Here is a 21,669-nt window from a genome sequence, read left to right on the forward strand (position 1 = left end):
CTATGCTCGAGTACTGAAATATTTATTTTCTGCATTATTATTTTGGCAGAGTTAAAAACGTTTCTTTTTCAATTTATATGAGTTACATAATTCCTCAAAAAAATTACCATGAGGTCTTATTTTTTAATTTACAGCTTTGGCCAAAAGTATTAGGCACCCCAAAATGCTTTTTTGAATACTGGAAGCGCGGATTTGTTTCAAAAAAAATTTAAACAAAAATAAAAAAAAATAAATAAAAAAAATTTTAAAAAAAAATAAATAAAAAAAAAATTAAAAAAAAAAATAAATAAAAAAAAAATAAATAAAAAAAATTAAAAAAAAAAAATTAAAAAAAATTAAAAAAAAAATAAATAAAAAAAAAATTGAAAAAAAAAATTAAAAAAAAAATTTAAAAAAAAAATTTAAAAAAATTAAAAAAAAAAATTTTTTAAATTAATTTTAAAAACATTAAATTTTTTTAAATTAAAAAAAAAATTGTTTAAAAAATATTAAAATTTTTAAAAATAAAAAAGATGATGAAAAAACGAATTTGTAGTCAATCCTTAGTAAAATTCAAACCAAGATTCAAAAGAGTAATGGTTGTCTTTAATTTCACATTTAAGCTGTGTTGTTGATTTAAATAACTTTGATTATGTTTTCAATACCAAAAAAGTTAAAAAAAAAAACACATTTTAGCATAACTTTTTATGCAGAACTAGAAATGTTTTCTTTCATCAATATCTCAGTCGAATTGTTTTCAGACTCATTTAAAAATAGAAAGTTCTGCTGATACTATTTTAAACGGCTAACTTTATTTTGTGCACTCGAATGTCAATTTTTCTAACAAATTATCAAATCATGAGAAATTACAGAAAAAGCCAAAACAATATTTTTCATTATTCGCGAAATACTTGAAAAGTGAGCTTTCGCATGGATTTTAATTGTTTAAGAATCATAGTGTTTTTACACGTAGGCGTTTAAGGGACAGATTCGTGAAATTTAGAGAATAACCATCTGATTGCACGCTCATAAAATCTACGTTTTTTTCCCTAGAAAGAATTTGAAACAGAACCATTTTTGTTATTTTGTCATTTTACGCCATCGTCCATTTTTCTATACAAAATATATAAGACCTACTCATTCTATATCATATGTATTTACCATTTTAACTTTTCAACACGCTCTATTTAAAGAATAATTCAAATCTTCGTTAAAAAGTATTCGTCAGACAAGTCATCACATTGAATAAAATATTCTTCATTTTTTCTTTATCAATGAGTCAACGAAATACTCTCACCTGAATTTCTTTAAAATACGAACCAATATAATAAAAGGCAAACAAAAAAAAAAACAAAATTATCAATGACAACAACCTTTCTCAAACCCTGATACTAATTGGGTATTAGGTAGTTATATTTTAAACTTTCCGCGCATCGTTCTCGAACATTCATTTCATTCGATAATGTTGCGTGCTCATTTTGAAAGCTTTTTGCCTGCAACATAACTGCTTTCAACTGCATTCTTAAGGATTTTGCTGCAAACACTACACAAAACCACAAAGTGTGTGTAGATACGTCTTGCTGCCGCCTGAGCTGAGCCTCGTCGCGCAATTGCGATGCAATACATCCAACATAAAAATAATAAAATAATAAACTTTCTTCTTCGTCTTCATCTATTCGCTATTCCACTTGCAATAGCGAACGGAGGTTCATGAAGACGATGATGATGATTCAAGCGATTTAAATTTGAAAATTGTTGTTTTTCATTTCTTTTCGAAATAACTGCCATTAGAGAAGTCTTTAATGCTATTGCGAATACTTTGCGATGAGCAAGCAATGCAACACAACACGCTAGCAACGACGACGACTTCGACGATAGCGATGGCGATGTCGACGACGATGATGATGGCTATGGCGACGGCAATGGGCAACCAACAAGAGATATTGAAACTTCAACTTTCGTCATTCATACATACAGTCATCTATCGGATCTGGCCGCCAGAGGAGCTGCTGCATTTGTGCAAAATAAAACGCAGCTCACTGAACGTACAGTACAATCCGAAAAACCAACAACCAACCTTCACATAAAATCTGAGCTGCTCGTCCGACGACAACGATGTACGTGCAGGCAGGCAGTAAAATCCAACACCAATAGCAACAACAACAACAAAATACTATCTCTCTATAACTTGAACTATAGAGATATGACGTATATACAGTTATACACTTGCCAGCAACATCATCGCACAAGCTCATCCACATAGGGAGCCACCTAGAGCCTAATTATGTATGTACCTAAAGCTACATAGATATACCACCGACCGACCCAAAACCCGTACATACTCGTATACGATGGATCCATGGGATCCATCAAGCGACAACACCAACAACAACACACACCAAGCAAAGGCAGCAGTTTCATTTTGTGTCATACAAAAATCCCAAACCTTACGTATCGTTGTTTGTCGGTCTGTCTGTCTGTTTATTTGTCTGTTGGTCGGGTCGGACGAATTGCCAGGCCTGTACGTTCGACTTTACGTCGCAATGACAGAGCTCAGTGCTTTTCCATAGGAGTATCTCTTTCGGTTCGTGTGACTGTAGCTACTACTGTGTGTCGTATCTCCGTTGTCGTTATATCGCAACAAAAATATCAAACCCTGATTCAGCCTTATTACAGAATGCTAGGTGGTGCTGTGTATAAACGAAGGGGGGTTTTGGGTCGACAGTGGTGTTAGGACGTAGAGAAGCTCTATGGTTGAAGCTACTACACCAACAACGACACCGAACCGACGAGAGATCTCTGTGCTGCTATAGCTGACGAACAACAACAACTAAGCCAACCCAACGAGCCAACAGCAAAGGGAAAATATTAAAATGTTCGGATTTGACGTTTACAGCAGTACTGGCTCCGCATCCGCACACACAACACAGACGAACGACCAAAGTAGAGGACGAGAAATTAATGGTAGATGGATGAAAATGGAACTGAGTTGAACGGGTATACAGCAGTATACCAACAACAACAACCAACCAACCAACAGCAGCAGCAGCAGCAAAAAATCCAACTGAAAAACGAGAATGAACGAAGAGAAAAAATAGTTCTGTTTTTTTGCTTCTTTTAGTTTGAATAAACAGATATTTTGTTTTAGAGCCATGGGTGGTGTTAATGGAGGGTTAAATGGGGATACATGGTTCCCATTTTTGTATTTTTGAACCCTTGATTTTGTATAATTTTGGTATTTCTATATGAAAGGTTACAGTAAATTTGACGTTTTTGGCACTTGACCCCTTTTTTGGTGTCAGGAAATTTTTGAACCCTAATCTTTTCGCCCAATTTTTGTTTTCAAACTGTTGAGAGGTTGTCAAAATTTGGTTTGGTATCATTGTAAGTTATACGAAGACCCTGTGACAAACTTTAATTCTACTTTGATCTAATCTTTTGCCGAAACTGACAAATCTCCCCAAAAGTTTAAGAACTCAGACTCTAAAACTGAATAACTTCTAATGAAAGTGGTAAATTTCAGGGGAAGCTTTTATTCGTTGCGATTAAACTTAATGTTCCTAGCCTCGAAACCAAACAAAAAAGGAACAAAAAATTCCATTAAATGAAGTTTTCTCAAATTGCTTTCCATTGTAATTGAATGTGAATTATAACGCTACAAAGAGTACATTCCTATGAGCTTGCACCAGTCTTATTTGTCTTTGTTTTTTCAATATAGCTAGTAAAATCGTTCGGACTGAACTTAGTTTTTTTTGCTTGTTAAAACCTTATAAATTAGTATGTCGGTATTGGTCGTTTTACATGCTTAGATTCTTCCAAGTCTTTTTAAAACTTATAATATTTCAGATGGTCCTTACATACTTATTGGCTTGCGGCAAAAAAGGTCAAAAGATTTATATAAAGATCTTTTTTTTTTAAATATTTATCTTTTACTTACTCATCTCAAGATATGAAATTTTGTCTATTTTATTTATATCTGTTTGATATTGATTGAACCATGTTTTTTTTTTTATTATTTTGTTCTAGAAAAAAAGGAATGACTCGATGAAAGATCAGAAATAAATCGTGAAAGTGAAGTTCACAGAATCCGAATAAATAAGGACTTAAAATTAATGTAGGACCCGAGACAAGATACGCCCCGAACATGCATACAATTAAGAAGAAAAAAAGATTTTATATGTCTTTCAGAATTTATGATAAGGGATTTGGTTCCAATTTAGGGAAAAAATAAGACGAGAGTAAAAAGGCTATAGAAGACCCCGAACCAAAGTGGTGAGTAAACTTTTAAGGATAAATTTTACTAGTGTACAAAAGTCAAAAGAAACTTTAATTTGAGTCGATAATCGAAATGTTTGATGACACGCCAGATAAAAAAAAAACATGACAATGTTCACTTTTGTGTAGGCAACTCAATTAATTTTCATTTAATACTCTTATATTGTTAGCTAAATTTGTGCGTATAGTATTTATCAAAACCAATAATAATGGGAAAAATTTATTGTTTAACGTATGGCAACCCTACCCCAGCCAGTATATGGAGTGTTTCGTTTAATTCCGCAATATCTTGCACACTTTATTTAGTGTAGCACTGGATGAGAGAAAGTCGTGATATGTAGCTCTTTCCGTCAATTTATCGTAAGCGTTAAAAAAAATCGTGAAACAATCATTTTTTTAGTTTTATCAATCAAGAAAACATACAAATTAACATCGGCTTTAATAAGGCTAGAAACAAGAAGTAATTGGTCTATTTTTTTTGTCAATTCTGTTGTCGCTTACCAAAAACTGGAGGCTCTCAGGGTTCTCCTTTGTACATTGCAGTACCAACTTAGTCAGTCGTGCTGTATTAATTTTAAGACGGTATTATTGAAGTGATTTTCTTGCTCTTTTAAAACGTCCTATTTCCTTACACAAAAAATGTAAATATTTTTGAAAAAAGATATTTGATGGCATATCTTATTTCAAATTTAGACCAGTTTCGGTATAATTTTCAATAGTTCTTAATACTTACAGCCCAAATTTTTCAGTCGTTTTTAATTTTAGATCTTTAAAGCTGTTGTTGATGTTAAAAGTTGATATATTTCGAATTTGAAGCCCAAAAATTGAGTTTCTTTAAAAAATTGTCCCTTTCGCTGAAATTGAATGATTTTTATTAATACTGTTTCTAGTATAAGTAGTATAGTACTGTGCCAAAAATCATACATTTGACGTGCAGTCTAATATTTAAATACCTCGCCACATTGAGAGCGTTTTGAGGCCCTGTTGATATTTTCTTACCTTCCAGTAAAATTTTCTTCACTCGACATTTGAGCTATCACATTCTGGAAAAAGAATTCGACAAATTGTCTAATGACTTAGACTTTAAGGAAAGTTTTGTTTATGATGTCAAAACTAGTTTAACAGTATTAATCTGTGTACAAAGTATGGAGTGGCAACCCTGGTATGTTTTTTACTTGCGATATAGGTACTATAGGGCAAGTTTAGGATTCGTAAAAAAAATCGAACTCGAGATAACAATTTTACATGACATTACGATGATGGAGAATGCCAAAAAAAGTGGGTCCGGCAATTCTGTCTGTCTGTGTGTCTGTCTCTATCTGGAGCTGCAGCCTAAACGAGTGAAGTGATTTTCTTCAAACTTGGTGGTTAGCAGTTTTTGGTGATTCCCTAGAGGGGAAATTGAAATTTTTTTTTTATGACCAAAACTAACGGTACCTGCCATATAACGGAAAAAGAAAAGTTAATGTTTTTCAAAAACGGCTCTAACGATTTTGATTAAAATTTTTGTGTGTAGTACTACACATAATAGCCAACTTTTTAAATAATAAATATTTTTTGTACCGTTATTAACGGTACCTGTCATAGAACGGTTTTTTTCGTTTCTGAATATCTCGTACAACATTAACCCGATTTAAATGAAAATTTTTATACAAAAGTGTGTAAGTAAAGATAATATTAAAATTTTAGAAAATTTTCAAAAAACCCATTTTTGTTTTTTTTTTAAATATTTCAAAATTTTTTTTTGAAAAATCAATTTTTTGAAAACGAAATCAAATGGCATATTTTTTATTTTTTTTTAAGATAATTTAAAACGGAGTTTAATTAATTATAAAAACAGATTTAATTTTTTCATACTACTTATGAAATTTCTTCAAAATATCAAATTTTAAATTTCTTGAATGAAAAGCTTTAACATTATAGTTACTTTAAGCATAAGAGCAAGTACGTGCGACCCCAGTCGTGCAATTTTTTTTTTTTTTATTAAGACAGTATATTGCATACAAAAAAAAGAAAGTAAACTTAGTTTAAGTTTTAAGCGAAACTTTATTTAACTTAAAATAATGAAAGATTGTTCAAATCTTCTGATCATTTACAATTTCGCTTAACATTTTCGTTTTAATTTAATTACTTTCGAATTTAAAAACAAAAATATTTCAAAACGACATCAGACAATGTCAAAAACAGCTTTAGTTCAACTAAAAAAAATAAATGAAATATACATTAACAAAAATAAAGCTTTCTCCCCTAAAACTGTTTGATTACCCTCCCATTCGAATATCATATTTGATTCAAGTCTCAAATCCGATCTTAAAAGTAAACAAAAACTTATTGTAACAATTCTACGAATCGAACGTAAAAAGTTAAAAGAATCTTCAATACCTCATGCTCTGCGTAAAAAGTTTCCTTTTTTTTCTAAAACCTAAACTAAAAATAAAAAAAACAAACCCAACAATTTTCTATAAGACCTTCATTAAAGTTGAACTTTAAGCTCAAACGAACGCCACTGCCTTACCGCATATCTATCTTTTCAACCAGATTCAAGTTTCGAGGGAACAGCATTAAATATTCTTCATCATTTGTGTATCTGTATATAACCAACAATGTTACGTAGGTATATGAACACACACATAGAAAATACTCTGGTAAACACACAACATTATTCGGGTCCACAATCGCCTTCATAATAAACAACCTCTACATAACCCTAGATACGTCTATAGCAGCAGAGCAGCTACACAGCAAGCTAGCAGCTCTATACGTTTGTTGCTGGATCTTGTTATTTTTTCTGTTTTTTTTTTTTTTTCATTTTTTGTTCGTTTTTCATTATTTTCTCCTCCTCTCTCCTCTTTACGTCCTTCAATCGTCGCCAGTCTACGGCTCTGTTCTGGTTTTATAATGGATACACAGTGATTCACAGATACACACAATCAAAAAACAAAATCCACACACATACACACACACACAAACGAAGAAATCCCATGTAGGTATCTGAAATATCGAACATTTTATTTTCGAACAACACAGAGCATTTCCAACCATGCACGGGAATATTTCGCAGCAATATTCTGTCCCACTGCTAACGATTGCCAACTAAACGAACTGAGTCGTCGTCGACTTGGTTTTCTTTGAAATATTTCAGTTTTTTTTTCGTAACTTTTTTTTGTAGGTTTTTTGTATTTTTGCCAACAGATTTTCAGCTAGCGACCTCTATTGGATGAATTTTACAACTCATTTCAATGGTGGTTCACCGTTGTGTAGAATAGAGAGTAGAGGTACATTGTTGTATGTTGCCTCTGTATTGCGCTGCTGCTGTTTGCCGTTGCCGTCCAGTGTAAATGTGCGCACCAGCAAAAATACAGAAAAAAAAAAAAAACCAAAGCAAAAAACACAACATCCGAATCGAATCGGAATGGTGGAATACGACAAAACTAGTATGGCCTGTGCACTTCATGAAATAGGTTGGCGTGCGGCAAGTTTGTCTCTTAACAATTCTCAAATTGAACTAAGCAAAAAAAAAAAATACAAATTATTTCGTAGATTTTGGTTGGCGAGAGAAGACTAAGAGTTTAAAAATTTCAGAAATACGTACAAATTATACGATTTCTGAATGAAATTATTATATTTGTGAAATTGCAAAAATAAAGTTCAAATCTATAGTGACATAAAAATAAAACTGACAAGTTGAAAAAAAATTAGTTACTTTATAAAAAATTACAAAAAAAAATATTTAAACAAAGTTTTTTGAAAAATAACAAAATTTTTAAAAACTTGAAACTGAAATTTGTATTAGTTTTTTTTTGGTGCTTTGACAAAGTGACATAAGCATTTTTTGACAGTTGCTAAAAATATTTCAAATTTCAAAAAGAAAAAAAAACTACCAGTGACTGAAATATATAAAAAATATTTTTTAAAAATATAAGAACAAAACATTAAGTTTAGTTTTCTTCTGTGAATTCGGTGGAAAACGATTAGTTTGAAGTTTAAATTTTTTGAATTCCACACACAATATGACAGCTGTAACTGTCATCAGGATAGAAGTGTGAATAATATTATTTTGAAAAATGTGGACAGATCCTAATGTAAGTAGCAAATAAAAATTTAATTCATTTAGTTCAAAAAATGTTATGAAAAATAAAATCTCTAAATTACATATGTCGCGCCGAAATGTTTGTTTACATTTTGTGTTGCTATTTCTTTGGTTGTTTTCCTTGTCGCCACAGACGTCGTAGTCGTCGTCGTTGTCGTTGTCGTCCAATTGGGTTCGATATTTGCTGATTGTGCTGTGCTAATTTAGGCGCGCAATTTTCTTTTCTAATAAGTGACATTTGTCTGTTCGGCAATTTTGTTTTGAAGTTTTTTTTTGTTTCGTTATGTTTTATTTTTTGTTTTGCTACTTTAGCAGATTATTAATTACTTTATTGCTTTTTTATTATCGATGACAGTTTTTTTGTTATTTTCTTTTAAACAAACATTTTGACATTTGTGTTTGACAGCAGATTGTAGTATAGTGTGTACCGGCTAGTATTTTGTCTCTTTATAAACTTACCGCCCGCCATACTTTCCATACAAATAATTATACTGTTATCGATATGCTTAGTCTTATATTTTTTGTATTTATTTTTTGTGTGGTCTCTTATTCTCTGCCGTGCACTTGTCACATTAACATTATATCTCTGTTTCTTCTTTCTTAGAAGAAAAAATTATGACAAAACGTTTGCATATTATATTCTTTTTGTTTTTGCATGGATGGAGGATGCAGTGAATATGAAATGGTTTGTTCTCTTTTGCGCCTTAGCTGCTGATACTACAGCCTGTTGTTATTTTTATTTTATTTATTTATTTTTTGCTGTCGCGTACTTTGTGCTTGAGTTTGGAATCTTGTTTTTTATCAGTTCAGTATCGAATCGACTTTGGCGATGATGCAAAGTCAATTTTTTTTTGTTGAGAGGGAACAAATTTCATCCACCTGATATTTCTGAAGGGATGCGATTTATTTAGGTTGTGTGAATTTTCTGTTCTTTTTGCGAGAAACAAGTGTAGCTCGAGAAGGTAACAAGTACCTCTGTAAGAGTTGTGTGTGTGTGTTGTGGGGGCAAGTGTCAAATTTGACAAATGCGGAACAGGTATTTCTTTCTAATGCCTGTCTTTAGGATTCTGTTTTGTGTTTTCTTTATTTTTATTCCTTTTTTTTTGTTGTGTGTTCGGTGCGTATTTGATCTCTGTTAGGGTTTATTTATATAAAATTTGGCTAGACGTTATGTGATATTGAAATTAGGGGGTGAATTGATGATATGGAAAGATGGATGGATGATTGGTGGTGTGAAAGATGCCTTTAGCTAACTGTTTGGGAGGACAAACGTTTTTTTTTTTCTTTATTTATGATTTACCCAGACGTAACTCAAGTAACTCCGTGGAATTTTCTGTGTTTGTTATTTGAGTGAGAGCAAAATGAGTAATTGTTGTCTAGCTTAGCAAGCGAGCGAAAGTTGTACCCTCCGCAGTAATTAGTTCTGAGGAAAAAGTAAAAGTTAGTTGCAATTGACTACTGCCTGTTTTTCTAGCTAAAGCTTTGATTTGTCTGTAAGAAAATAGATGTTGTAATTGATATAAGTTGTGATTGAAAAGTTGGTGGCAGATAGAGGACTTCACTTTGGATAGTCTTATTGTCGTCATCAGAATTAAGTCAAAGGTGTTTAAATTTGGATTATTATTATTTTGACTATCAGACTGTTGATCGTCAAAATCTCTTTTCAAAATTTTCAATTCGACAGCTGGTTTGCGATTCATATGTAGATCTCTTTCTCATGCATTTCTATAAAATTCTATGCATCCTTATTCCGTAAAAATCAACTCTTTATTCTTAAAGATTGTTAAAACTGAATTTTATTATAAATATGAGAAAATAAATTATTTAAGTAAAAGTTATTTATTTATCGCTTTCTAAGACGCTAATAATGTTTTAAAAACTTCGCCGTTTTGTTTGCAGCTAAATAAAACATCTTCTTCGCAATCTAGAATCCTATTTTCTGTACATAAATTATCTTAAATTGCAAGAATAACTTAATTCTTTATTTTACAGTCTTTAAATCAATTTCACTAAATAAGCTTATGTGATCAAATTTTCAAGTAAAACTTCATACTAAAGCGTATTAGCCATTTCAAAGATAAATGAAGTGCAATGCCAAAAAAGACAGCATTTATTATCAATCATAGATTTCTTGAAAATATCAAATTTTCTAGTTACAGTAACTAAACGCTTTTTACCTGTGGGTAATTTTCCAAAACTGATTGTGTATGTGTATGCATGCAATTTTATTTCGAACTCTTGTAGAATATAAACTTCTTTTGCACTCTTCTGTGATTGCTTTTTTGTTAATGAACATTTAGCTTTAAAGGGCCTTATTCATAGTTATAAAGTCAGTTGTAACTAAGCTTTGAGATTACACAGGTAAAATACAGCTTTTTTTTGTATAGAAATTTAGTTTAGAAGTGGGCATGAATTGTCTATAAGTAAAACTTTATTTTTTTTTTTAGAAACGACTAAGTAACAAGTTATGAATTCTTCGTTGTTATATCATTTATTTTTGTTGTACTTGGATTTTTTCTTTGACTTGTGCAAATATGGAAAATTGAATGATTTTAAATGCAAAGTTAATTCTTCTTAATTCATCTTTCTTTGATTTTTTAAAACCCTATTCTGATATCCCATGGATTTATTCTAGCTGTTTTTGAAAATATTCCTATTCCAAGTGTATAGCGTTTATTTAGGAAATAAAAATTTGTTTTTCTATTACAGCAGAGAACAAACCATGCTTTTAAATTCAATTAGTTTCAAACTGAAAATATTTTTTTATTCCCCTTCTAAAGGTTTAATCTTAGGTCTTGGGCTCGTCTGACTTTTTAAATTTCATTAAAGACAATCACCCACTTATGCATAAAATACTTGTTTGATAATAGTGCTTCTTGATTTTTAATAAGCAGACATTTAAACAGTGTTTTAGATTTAAAATGATTTTACATACTAACTTCCCTTAGGTGAGCTTAAAGTAAGGCATTATGAATGCTTTATTTTATTTATTTATTGTACAAAAAAAAGTTGCTTTCAAACTTACCCATCTTTTTGTGTTAATTAAAGAAGCTTTGCATTTTAACATAAAATTGATTGAGTTCTGTTGAACACTTCATATGATTGTCCCACAAAGTTCTTCATCTGAAGTCCAATAGACCAATATTTTTAAAGTTTAAGTAGTTATAACTAAAAGGCCTTTTAACTGGGAAAAAAATTATCGAATAATTTTACTAAATTTCTTCAGATTTCAATCTTTTCAAATATAAAAATTAAATCATTTTTATTAGTATTTTTTCTCGGTAATTCTTTTTTTTTAAATATAAAAGTTATCTTTCAAATTTTAAACTATGTTCGTATCTGTTTAAAAAGCCTGTAATGAATTGCTTAAAAATAGTATCTACCAAGATAAAACAAGAAAAAAACTAAGATAGTCGAACAAAATTAAAGGTTATCACTTGATTCGTTTTTGGAGGAAACATTACTTTAGCTTTATGATTGTAAATAAATTCTCTATGGTAGGCTATTTATTTTTAGAGTAAAAAAATAGATTAGCTAAACTGTGCAAAGAAACCTATATTTCATCTATATTTTAAGAAGCTTTGAAATCATCAATTTTTGCAAATCAGTATCAACTACTTTTTTTAATTTTATTCGCAAAGCAAAAAAATTGTGAAATTTATTTTTGTTTTGCGTTTAGAAAAAAAAATCAGTACTAATGAGTTGTACAAAAAACAATTAATTTAAAAGAAGCCTCTTTTATTAACCAATTTTGTCCCAAGTTTAAAAAGCTCGTCATAGTCATCTAAAGTAAACCTTTCTGATAAAACAAAATAAACTCCTGATCCACCATCAGCATAAAGAAAAAACCCTAAAAAAAATAGAGAAAAAAAAAAATATGCCAGCCAAACTCATGTTTCACCTTCTTTTCTCTGCCATATAACTAACTTTTAAGCTAATTACACAACTTCCAAGAGTACATTCAACAAGTGTGAACACATCCGCAAAGGATAAGATAAAAAAAAAATACCATCACTCTTCCTCACTAACCGCGCCACCCCGTCCGCCGGCTATTTTCTATTGAAAAATAATGATTCCCCTTTTAAGTTGTTGTTTGTCTGTATTTTATTTTTTTATATTCTCTCTTTAACAAGCTTATCAACAACCACTGAAAGATAAGTCTCACACGTTTTGATGTATATTTTTTCAATGTTTCCACCTTTGATTTCTAATTTAACAAATAAAAAAAAAAAAGATACAAAAAACGATCTAAAATGAATTAGAAAATAAGAAAAAGAAAAATCATCCAAAAGAATTAGCAGAATAGGGAAATTGATAATAACAAAAAAAAAAAGCAAGAAAACATAAAATCTAGAATTGCGTAAATGTAAACAAAAAATATAAAAAATATGGCAATAAAAAAATAATGAAAACAAAAATTGTGAGAGGGCCAGAGAAGAAAGACACGGCATCGGCACCCAAAAAGGTAAACAAACCTTTAATACTCATCTCATCTTCTCATCCATAAATGTCAAAACATGTGTCCATGGTGGCGCTAACTCTCATTGCTTCTTCTTGTTCATTAATTTCTTTTATTATTTTTATTATGTTGCTGCTTTTCACCGCATCACTTTGACATACACCATACTGACGACTACTCAATTCAAGAGTAACCTCTCCAAGTCGTATGTCACATAATTTTAATGTTTCTTCATTATTATTTTGTTGTGTTTTGTTTTGTTTTTATACAATCCCAAAAACTGCTATGATAAGGTAATAATATAAGCATTCCGAAACGCCGAAGAGAAGTAATCTCTTAAGAAGAAATGTCATCATCCTTTTGGTTTTGGTTTGTTGCTTTGCGGTGCAACACCAACAACAACAACTGTCATTAGACACTCATACACAAGTTCTTATCGTTTAGCGCTCGTTTTCTCGTTTTTAATGTCATTCGCAGTATTTTTATTCGTTTCCTTTATGTTATTAGTTTCCTAATCATTTGCTTCGTTTGGTTTGTTGTTGGATAATGGTGCTTTTTTGATATTTAAAGAGAAAATTGCACAGCCTATTTAAAAATCTGCACATTCATACCAACAACGACGACGAACGGCTAAAGAGCAAAAAAATGAAAAAATAAAAAAACAACAACACAGAAATTAAAGGCCTACCTACGCAAAAATATAAAAGAAACAAATAAAATACTCAAGAGAAAATGAGATCCAAACAGGAACTGTCAAAGTCCATTATGAAAAAAAGCTTAAAAATAATAATAAAAAAAATAAATAAATATAAAGAAACAAACAAAACACGAAAAATCTCTCCTATACACATTGAATATAAAATTGCTGCGCCTCGAGAATCGAGATCGAGAACAGAGCCAGAGCTAGAGTCAGAGTTAGCATTTTAGTCGTCCTCAACCATCCAAGTCATGTTGCAATCCAATTGCATTTTATTCTCTGTCGTCGTAGTCTCGTAGTCCTCCCTGACTATAAACGGAACTCATAGAGGGCACCATACACACCACACACATCATCCCCTTCGTATCTCTCTCTATATTTGCCTATAATTTTCTATTTTATGGTTATTTTGTATCCCAGAGACACTAAAAGTATAAATAGGCAGCGCAGCCAGACCTCAATAGTCATCGCAAGTCGTCGTCGTCGTTGCCGTAACACATAGAATCCAAGTGGCAGTGGCAATGCATTCGTATGTTTCATTCGTTCGTTCGATATCTTTTTTTTTCGAGATATTTAAAAGCAAAAAAATAAAAAAAGAAAAATTATATCTAGAAAGCCAACGATATAACATTTGAGAACCGTTGCCTTAGACTTGAGTTGCTATAGATACATCATAGCAGTCAAGTCATATTATAGCCAACAGCAACAAGAATACGACAACAAAACTTTGTTTTATTTTTATTTTTCTGTTCTAGAATTGAGGGACACTCAAACATTGATGGGTATAGTGTTGTTGCTGTTGGTGGTGCTGCTGTTGTTGGTAAAGTCGTTGGTTTAAGCTAAAAGGTAGGCAGGCAAGCAGGCACCAAACAACTTCTTTTAACCTCGAGAAATTTTATTTTTTTATTTTTGTTTTTTGTTTCCAATATGTAATAGGGTTACCGCAGTTTAAGCAAACAAAGAAATATGAATATTGATCATACTGAAAATAGATAGAAAATGATTTTCTTGACAAATAAAGGCTTTGTAGGTATATTTTGAACTTCAGTAGATAATATAATATCGGTACATTCTTCTGTATGATGGTTTCCTAGGTTATAATTATTTCGATTTTAATAGTAAAACTATATAATTAATCGCTTCGTAAATAATTTTTAGTTTCGTGTTGGGCGCCATTTAAAAAAACTCACGAATTATAAAGGCTTCATAACTAGAAAGCTGAAAATTAACCCCCTAAAAAGCAACTTTTGACCTTTCTCAACAGTTTTTTAGAATTTGTGGGTGAAACAAAGTCAAAATTCTTGTATTAAGAAATTCATTTTGAATCGCTTGTTTTAAGAAAACAGATTTTAAAACAATTTGTTTGCTCACAACAAACATTTCAATTTCGCTCATTCAATCAATAGTCCCTGCGTTGGGAGCCATCTAAACAATTTTTTCGAATTATAAGGAAATCTATACTAGGAAGAAGAAATTTGATTCTTCATGATCTTGTAACTTTTATAATTCATAAGGTATGAAGCAACTATGGACATTCTGATTGTCATACAAAATGTATGCTCCGTAAGAAATCGTAGGTAATGACAGCTTAATTCCTTTGAAAATGAATTGCTGATACTAATAAATTTTGATGAAATCCTTGCACTTAGTCCTTTGTTCTTATGTTGGGGGCCATTTAAAAAATTCTTCTCAAATTGTTAGAGCTTCAAAGCTACAAAAATTAGCTATAGATCATTTGTTTCCATTTATCTAAACTTGTAATGAAACTGTAGTGAAATTCTTCTCTATGAAATTCAACAAGAAGAAACTCTTGTACGCCTTTAAAGAAATAAAACTTAAAATATAATTTATATTTTCTTAAGTTAAATGTTTCCTTTGGCCTTATATTGTTATTTGGTTACAAAATTACAAAAAAATCTTAGTTTTTCTAAAGTTTATAAACCTACGTTGGGCGCCATTTATTAACCTAGTTCATTAAAAATAACTTTGAATTTAAATGCTTTAGTTTTTATACAAAGATTATTTTTTTTAGGACAAAAATGTTAATAGCAAACGCAATGGTTGTCTCTTTGACTTCACGTTGGGCGCCATTTGATATAATAAAAATGTTTTTTGTTTCAAAACACAAAATATTTGTACATATTTGTACCTTTATTCCATAAGCTTCTATAAAATTCTTATTCTTCCAAAACCCTGGTAACCCTATCAAAGAGAAGAAACAAAAAAAAAAAAAATATTTAATACGAAGAAAGACCTGCAAAGCAGTTTCATATATTCGAACGCAAAAATTCGCTGAACTCCATCGGTATAACGTAGCGACACAGAAATAACAAAAAAAAAAATATAAAATAAAACCAAAAAAAAAATATGTATACTGGTATATCTACATCCACATCTACTTGCTCCAGCATAGAGCAATCTTTTCCACCGCACACGGCACAAAAACCGAATCATCGACCGAAAAAGAAACTAAAAATAAAATATTTCAACATTATTTTTTTTTTTTTTGGTTTTTTCCCTCAAGTTTTTTTTTTTGCTTTTCTGTTTCTCTTTGCACACTCCTCTTTGTTCGGTTCGTTTCGTATTTGTATTTTTCGAATGTAGAAACGTATATAACCGAGCATCAGATTCAGTATATTTTTTTTTACTGCTCGTAATTTTTTTTTTCCTTTAGGTTTTTTTTTGCTGCTGCTGCTGCTGTGCTGTGTATTCAGGTTCGGCTTTCATCCCACAGGTCTCTTTCTCTTTTGTCATTATGTAAGTGTGTGTATATATAGGTTATGTATCTGTGTATAGAGATGTATCTATACTCCTCGTTGGGTTCACATAACGTTTTGTGGAATGTCAAATGAGTGTACATGTATTTATTGTGTTATATGTCGACTGTTTTGTATCTATGTGTGTGTGGGTTTGTGGATTTGTATCTGTGTGTTGGATGATTTTCACTTCTCTGTTTTATGTCACGATGAATACTGTGTGCTTCGAAACAACTTTTCTATCTGAAAAAGTATTCGTTGGTTCGTATACTCTCGTCATCACCGTGGTTGCAGTGGATAATTAAATTCTTGTTTTTATCAAATTTTCATTATTTTTTCTTAATTGAAGAGAAACACTCGCGAGTGTGTCGTCGTGTATAGAGCCGTAGCACACACAGATTTATCCAGCTTTATGGATGAGAATGATGATGATGATGATGATGATTATGAAAACAACAAAAAAAATATAAAAAAGCTGAAATACAAAAAAAAAAAAAAAAAAACAGCTAAACATAGAGGCTAAGGCATATTTTTGCATTTTATGAGAGAGAGCACTAGCGGAAGAGAAAATTCTTTGGATTTCCTTCTTGAATCTTGAATTATTATTAAGACGCAAGAAAAGAAACGAAACGAGTACACACCGCAAAAGAAAACAACTTCTTCATGCCTGTGCCTGCAATTAAATTTCATTGCTTGGCTCGGTTCGACTCGTTGCGCGATGTCAGCTAGTGAGCTCTTGAATGTTTATTTTTTTCGCTTGCTTTGAAACATCTTAGCGATATCTCAATGGTGAATAGCCGAATAGGTTATTCGAATCAAACCTCCCAGTTGGGTGTTTTTTTTTTAGTTAATGATTATTTTTTCTTGTCGAAATTTCTTTTTTCTTTCGCTCTTTAGCTTAGATTTTTGATTTCTCAAAACAGCCGAAAACTCAATTCAATGCGCACAATCATTTTTATTTGGCGATAGACGTAATTCTTCTTCTTCGCGGTTTTGGTTACCTTGAGTTTGGTTGAAACTCTGACATAGTGTGTCGCTGTTGCGTATTAGTAGCTATAGCTTTATCTACGTTTAAACTTATTTAGCTTGAAGTCATTTGATGAGGCAGCATATTTTTCTTTCGTATCTATATGATATTATGATTGTGAAGATAATGTCCTTGAATAGTCTATTTTTTGAGCAGAAAAGAATTGATTTTTGTTTTGCTTGTTTGGTTTTTTTTTTTTTTGTTTTTTTTGTTTTTTTTTGGAAATGTTCCGATTTAGATATTTCTTGTTTGGTTATTTTTTCTTGTTAAGATGATGCACGTCAGGTAGAAAAAAAAGCTTGATTTGGATAAAACTGCAAAATTTCGAGGTCGAATTTGGTGTATTTTTTTTTTATTTTTTGTCTTAACTTTTTGTTTTGAGTATATATTTGCCTTATGAACTTATATTCACATTCTCTCATTAGTTGAGTGCTTTTTCCACCAGCACGGTGTTATATAAATATGTTTTGCGCTGTTGGATATATAGAGAGTTGTTGAATGAAATGGTAGTGGGGTAAAAAGTCTGTGCTTACCTTCGTAGAATTGTAGACTCTGACTTCATCGTTCGATGCTAAAGTTAATGACTTGCATAGTATTATTTATAACTGATAAAGCTATTCTGAGAATTCAAACATAGAAAGATTATGTTTAGATTTGAAGGACCGATTTGGAATGTAACATTATTGGAAATTGTTTGATAGGAAATGTTTAAGTTTTTTTTTGTGTTGGGCGCCATTTTTTTTAACTGAGTTTTGGAAATGTATTTAATTTAACTAAAAGGTTTTTCTCTTTAAACAATACTTATTCTATGCATTTGGTAAAATTTAAAACAAAATAAAAAAATATTTTTGAAATGGCGCCCAACGAAAAAAAAAACGATAGCTTAGCTTTTTAAAGAAGAAGTCTTTTTATTAGGAAAGATGATAAGAAATCGCAAAAATATTGTGATAAATGTTTCGTTAGTAAGATTCTTTACGAGGTGCTCAATTTTGTCTTATTGAGGTCAAAGAATGAACTCAATGAATCAATCTTTTGAACTTTCTTCGCAGATTGTCTTTGCTAACTGAAATTGTACCTGCAACACATTAGAAAAACTTTTGACCCTTGAAAATTTTGCGTTGAATGTACGTAAATCTCGAGAAATAAGTTGAAAGTTGCAGAGTCGCAAAAATAATGCAATTTTAGAATATTTTTTACTTAAATATTGGAAAGTGGGAACCCTTAAATTGCTGTTATACTCTGTTGAAATTTCAACTTCAAACTTATTTCTTCAAGTTACTTAATATCTCACCCAATTGGCTTCGACTAAGTTTTTTTTTCAGACTTTTCGCATTGATAAGACCGTGATCTAGTCTGCATACACCCCCATTATCTATCAATTTATCTTACACTCTTATTTTCAACTCAAGGTCCTTTCCATTCATAAGTATATCAGCCTTACAATCCTTACTTGTGCCACAAACTGTCACCTGACTGATTTATTCACAAAAATCCCAAAAAAAAAAAGAAACAAACCAACAAGAACAACACGAAGAAGAAGAACTCTTCCCTACCATCAAATTTACTTTGCCGTTGCGTACCGAAATTTTATTATTTATTTTTTTACTCAATTCAATCGGCCCACGATACCATAGTAACCTACATTCCATGTTCGTTGTGAAAATCTCTCTCTCTTAAAAAGTTCCTTACAAAAATAAAAATCAAAGGAAATAAAAAAAGGAACAAAAAAAAAAAAACTGGCAAATGCGCTTATCGACCGAAGTTTTCAATCCATCACCCGTTCATGCCAAAAAAAAAAAATAAAAAAGAAGAAGAAAACAGCAACAACAATAACACAGCAATAAAGGAGAAACCGAAAAACTGAAACGACTTATAGTAAAACGTAAACAGAGAAGAAGCACTAACGCAAAAAGGAATAAAATCTCAGTAAAGTGCTAAAATCACGTGCAATTTCTGCATTGCTTTTGGGGGAAAAAAGGAAATAAGAAAAAGCACAAAACCCCATTCTCCCTTTATTACAAAAAAAAAAGCAACAACAACAAAAAAAAAAAAAAACAAGACTCATAGCACACACAGAGCATAAAACGGCCTAACTTCCATCCACTTCCATATTCTTTCGGCCAAAAGAAAACTAAATAAAGTACAAGTACACCACCACCGAATGAACTCGCAATCGCAAGAGAAGTAAAGAGTAATAGAGAACATGACGACGACGAGAAGAGCCAGACAATCGACCTCCAACCCCCACATTGCCGCCTAACCTAACAGCGCACCGAGTCGAGCCGAATACTAAGCACTAAGCACTAAGCACCAAAGCACCACCATCATCAGTCAGGCAGGCATCTCTTCCCTCGATTCTCGCATTCTAATCAAACGTCAAAAAGTTATTTCATTGCAATGCTGCTGTTGGTGCTGTTGATGGTGCTATTGCTATTTGCTGCAGAGCCAGCCAGCCAGCCAGAGCCAGCATATACCTAGTCTATTTTTTGTTTCTTTGTTATTTATGCATGCAACATCGAGTTATGATCGAAATAGCCGAAACGCATTCGTTTATATTGCTTGTGTGTTGTGGCGTTGGTGGTCGTTATTTGAAGCAGAGCAGTATCTAATGACATGCGAAGAAGCAGCAACAAATGCATGCCAGTCAGAAAGTGGTCATATATCCAGACTAGGATCTCTGATTGTTTTGTCTGTCTGGCTTTAGGATTTTCATTCTGAGTTTTTCACTATTGTTGTTGATGTTGTATAGTTTTTTTGGGGGGGCGAGGATGGGTTGGGAAAAGTTTGGTGGATGCAAAACAAACAACGTGTGACATCCTTATTAGCCTAGTCGGTGTGTTCAATAAATAAAAAGCCTAAAATTCTGCAAATTTGCATTTTGGGTTTATATTTTTTTTTATTTTCAAAACCGTTGGGACACTGTCGGTTATTTGGATTTCAAACCACATTCCACAAGATCTCCCACTGTCATTTTGAATTTCAGAGAGCAAATTTATTTTTGACTGAATAATCTGTCAAATATTATTTTATCAAAGTTTTGGTGGAAAAATGTATTGGATGATGAAATTACCCACTACTTTTCAGGTAGCAATCGTTAACAATTTCCAAAGAAATCTTTGGTTTTAAGCTAAAAATATTTTAAAACTTTGGCGTAAAAAAGTTATGGTTTTTCATATCCAAAATTTATCTAAAGTCGGATTTTGGACTCGTTAAATTATCCTTGCACATGACTCATATGAAGAAAATAAAATGACTGGCTTATTACAAAATCTGAATATTTTGAAATTATTCTATGCTGGGTTCCTACCAAATAATCTATTTATTTGATCAATATTTTTAGTTCGTTGGGCGCCATTTTAAGGTATAGATACAATATTTTCCATTTGAGATTGACTTCTACTTGTTTTAAAAGTCTAATACAAAAATTTCAAGAAATATGAAACATCTCGTTGGGCGCCATTTAATGGTCTATATCACTCTGGAGGAAATATATAAATTGAGAGATCAAGTCTTGGGCACATTTTAGGGATTCCTTTTAAAAGTATGTATTTCAGAATATTTTGTAAATCGATTAATATTTTTGATTTAAGTTCAAAATGTTTGTGTAATCTCACAATAGAAACTATCGCAATAGAAACTATTATGTACTTCAAGATAAAAAAGAATCATGTTAAAGTTAACCATCAAAAGGCTTCACTTCGAATTAAAATTGTAAGTCTTAGAACATTTAAAGGTTTATTTTTCAAATTCTTTAGCTTGTCGGAACGTCTTCTTATCTTCAAAAAACCATTGACAAATAATAGTTGAAACGAGCTTAGGGGTTAATCAAAGGATAAACCACGTTAACACCATCATCAACACCGGATCAATTTGAACACCCCGATCGAAAGACAGTCAGAATTCAAAACATAAATAATAAAAAAACAAACATCTTCTGACCTACAAATTCTCTAATCTAACTAATATTTCAATCGCAAACATGACAAAGACAATCAAAATTCTACCCCAACAAGTGAATGCCGACTGTTTCCTCTTTGAATTACCGTAATACTCCAAAGGACTCTAATACACGGATGACGATTCATCGTCAGTTGTTATTATTCCACCATACTATCCACACCACCAACACCATCACGCAATATTCTCTATCCAGAGTCACCTCCACCATCTAGCTGCTTTTAAAAAGAAGAACTCTTTACAGATTTATCTCCTAATTGACAAATCAACATTACCGTTGCATGGAATTTTACTCCAATCCTTTGGCAAGTTTTGCCAGTTTTATTTTTTCGTTTTTTTTTTGTTCGTTCACTCTCTGTGTTCCTTGGTTGGTTTCAGTTCGTTCAGTACCATACGGTATTCCATTGCAACAACTACGACGGATAAAAA

At 31.5% G+C, this 21,669-nt stretch overlaps 1 protein-coding gene across 8 annotated transcripts in view; it reads left to right on the top strand.

Annotated features, from left to right (window-relative positions):
* The window catches only part of LOC129920042 (transcription factor mef2A), a 90,073-nt gene that overhangs the window by 32,512 nt on the left and 35,892 nt on the right, over positions 1-21,669 (top strand). For 4 of the 8 annotated variants that reach the window (XR_008773174.1, XR_008773176.1, XR_008773179.1 and 1 more), the window contains one exon: positions 4,006-4,251. The exons of 2 other annotated variants lie outside the window; for them this stretch is intronic. Coding sequence is in view for 2 of the 6 variants with exons in the window: in XM_056001194.1 (XP_055857169.1) it covers positions 8,319-8,336 (18 nt within the window). In the remaining 4 variants the exon portion in view is untranslated. Of the gene's footprint in view, positions 1-4,005; positions 4,252-8,009; positions 8,337-21,669 lie in introns of those variants that run through there. 2 more of the 8 variants (XM_056001194.1, XM_056001195.1) reach the window with 2 other exon arrangements.

Source organism: Episyrphus balteatus, chromosome 4 (genome assembly GCF_945859705.1).
Source record: "Episyrphus balteatus chromosome 4, idEpiBalt1.1, whole genome shotgun sequence".
NCBI classification, from domain to species: domain Eukaryota; kingdom Metazoa; phylum Arthropoda; class Insecta; order Diptera; family Syrphidae; genus Episyrphus; species Episyrphus balteatus.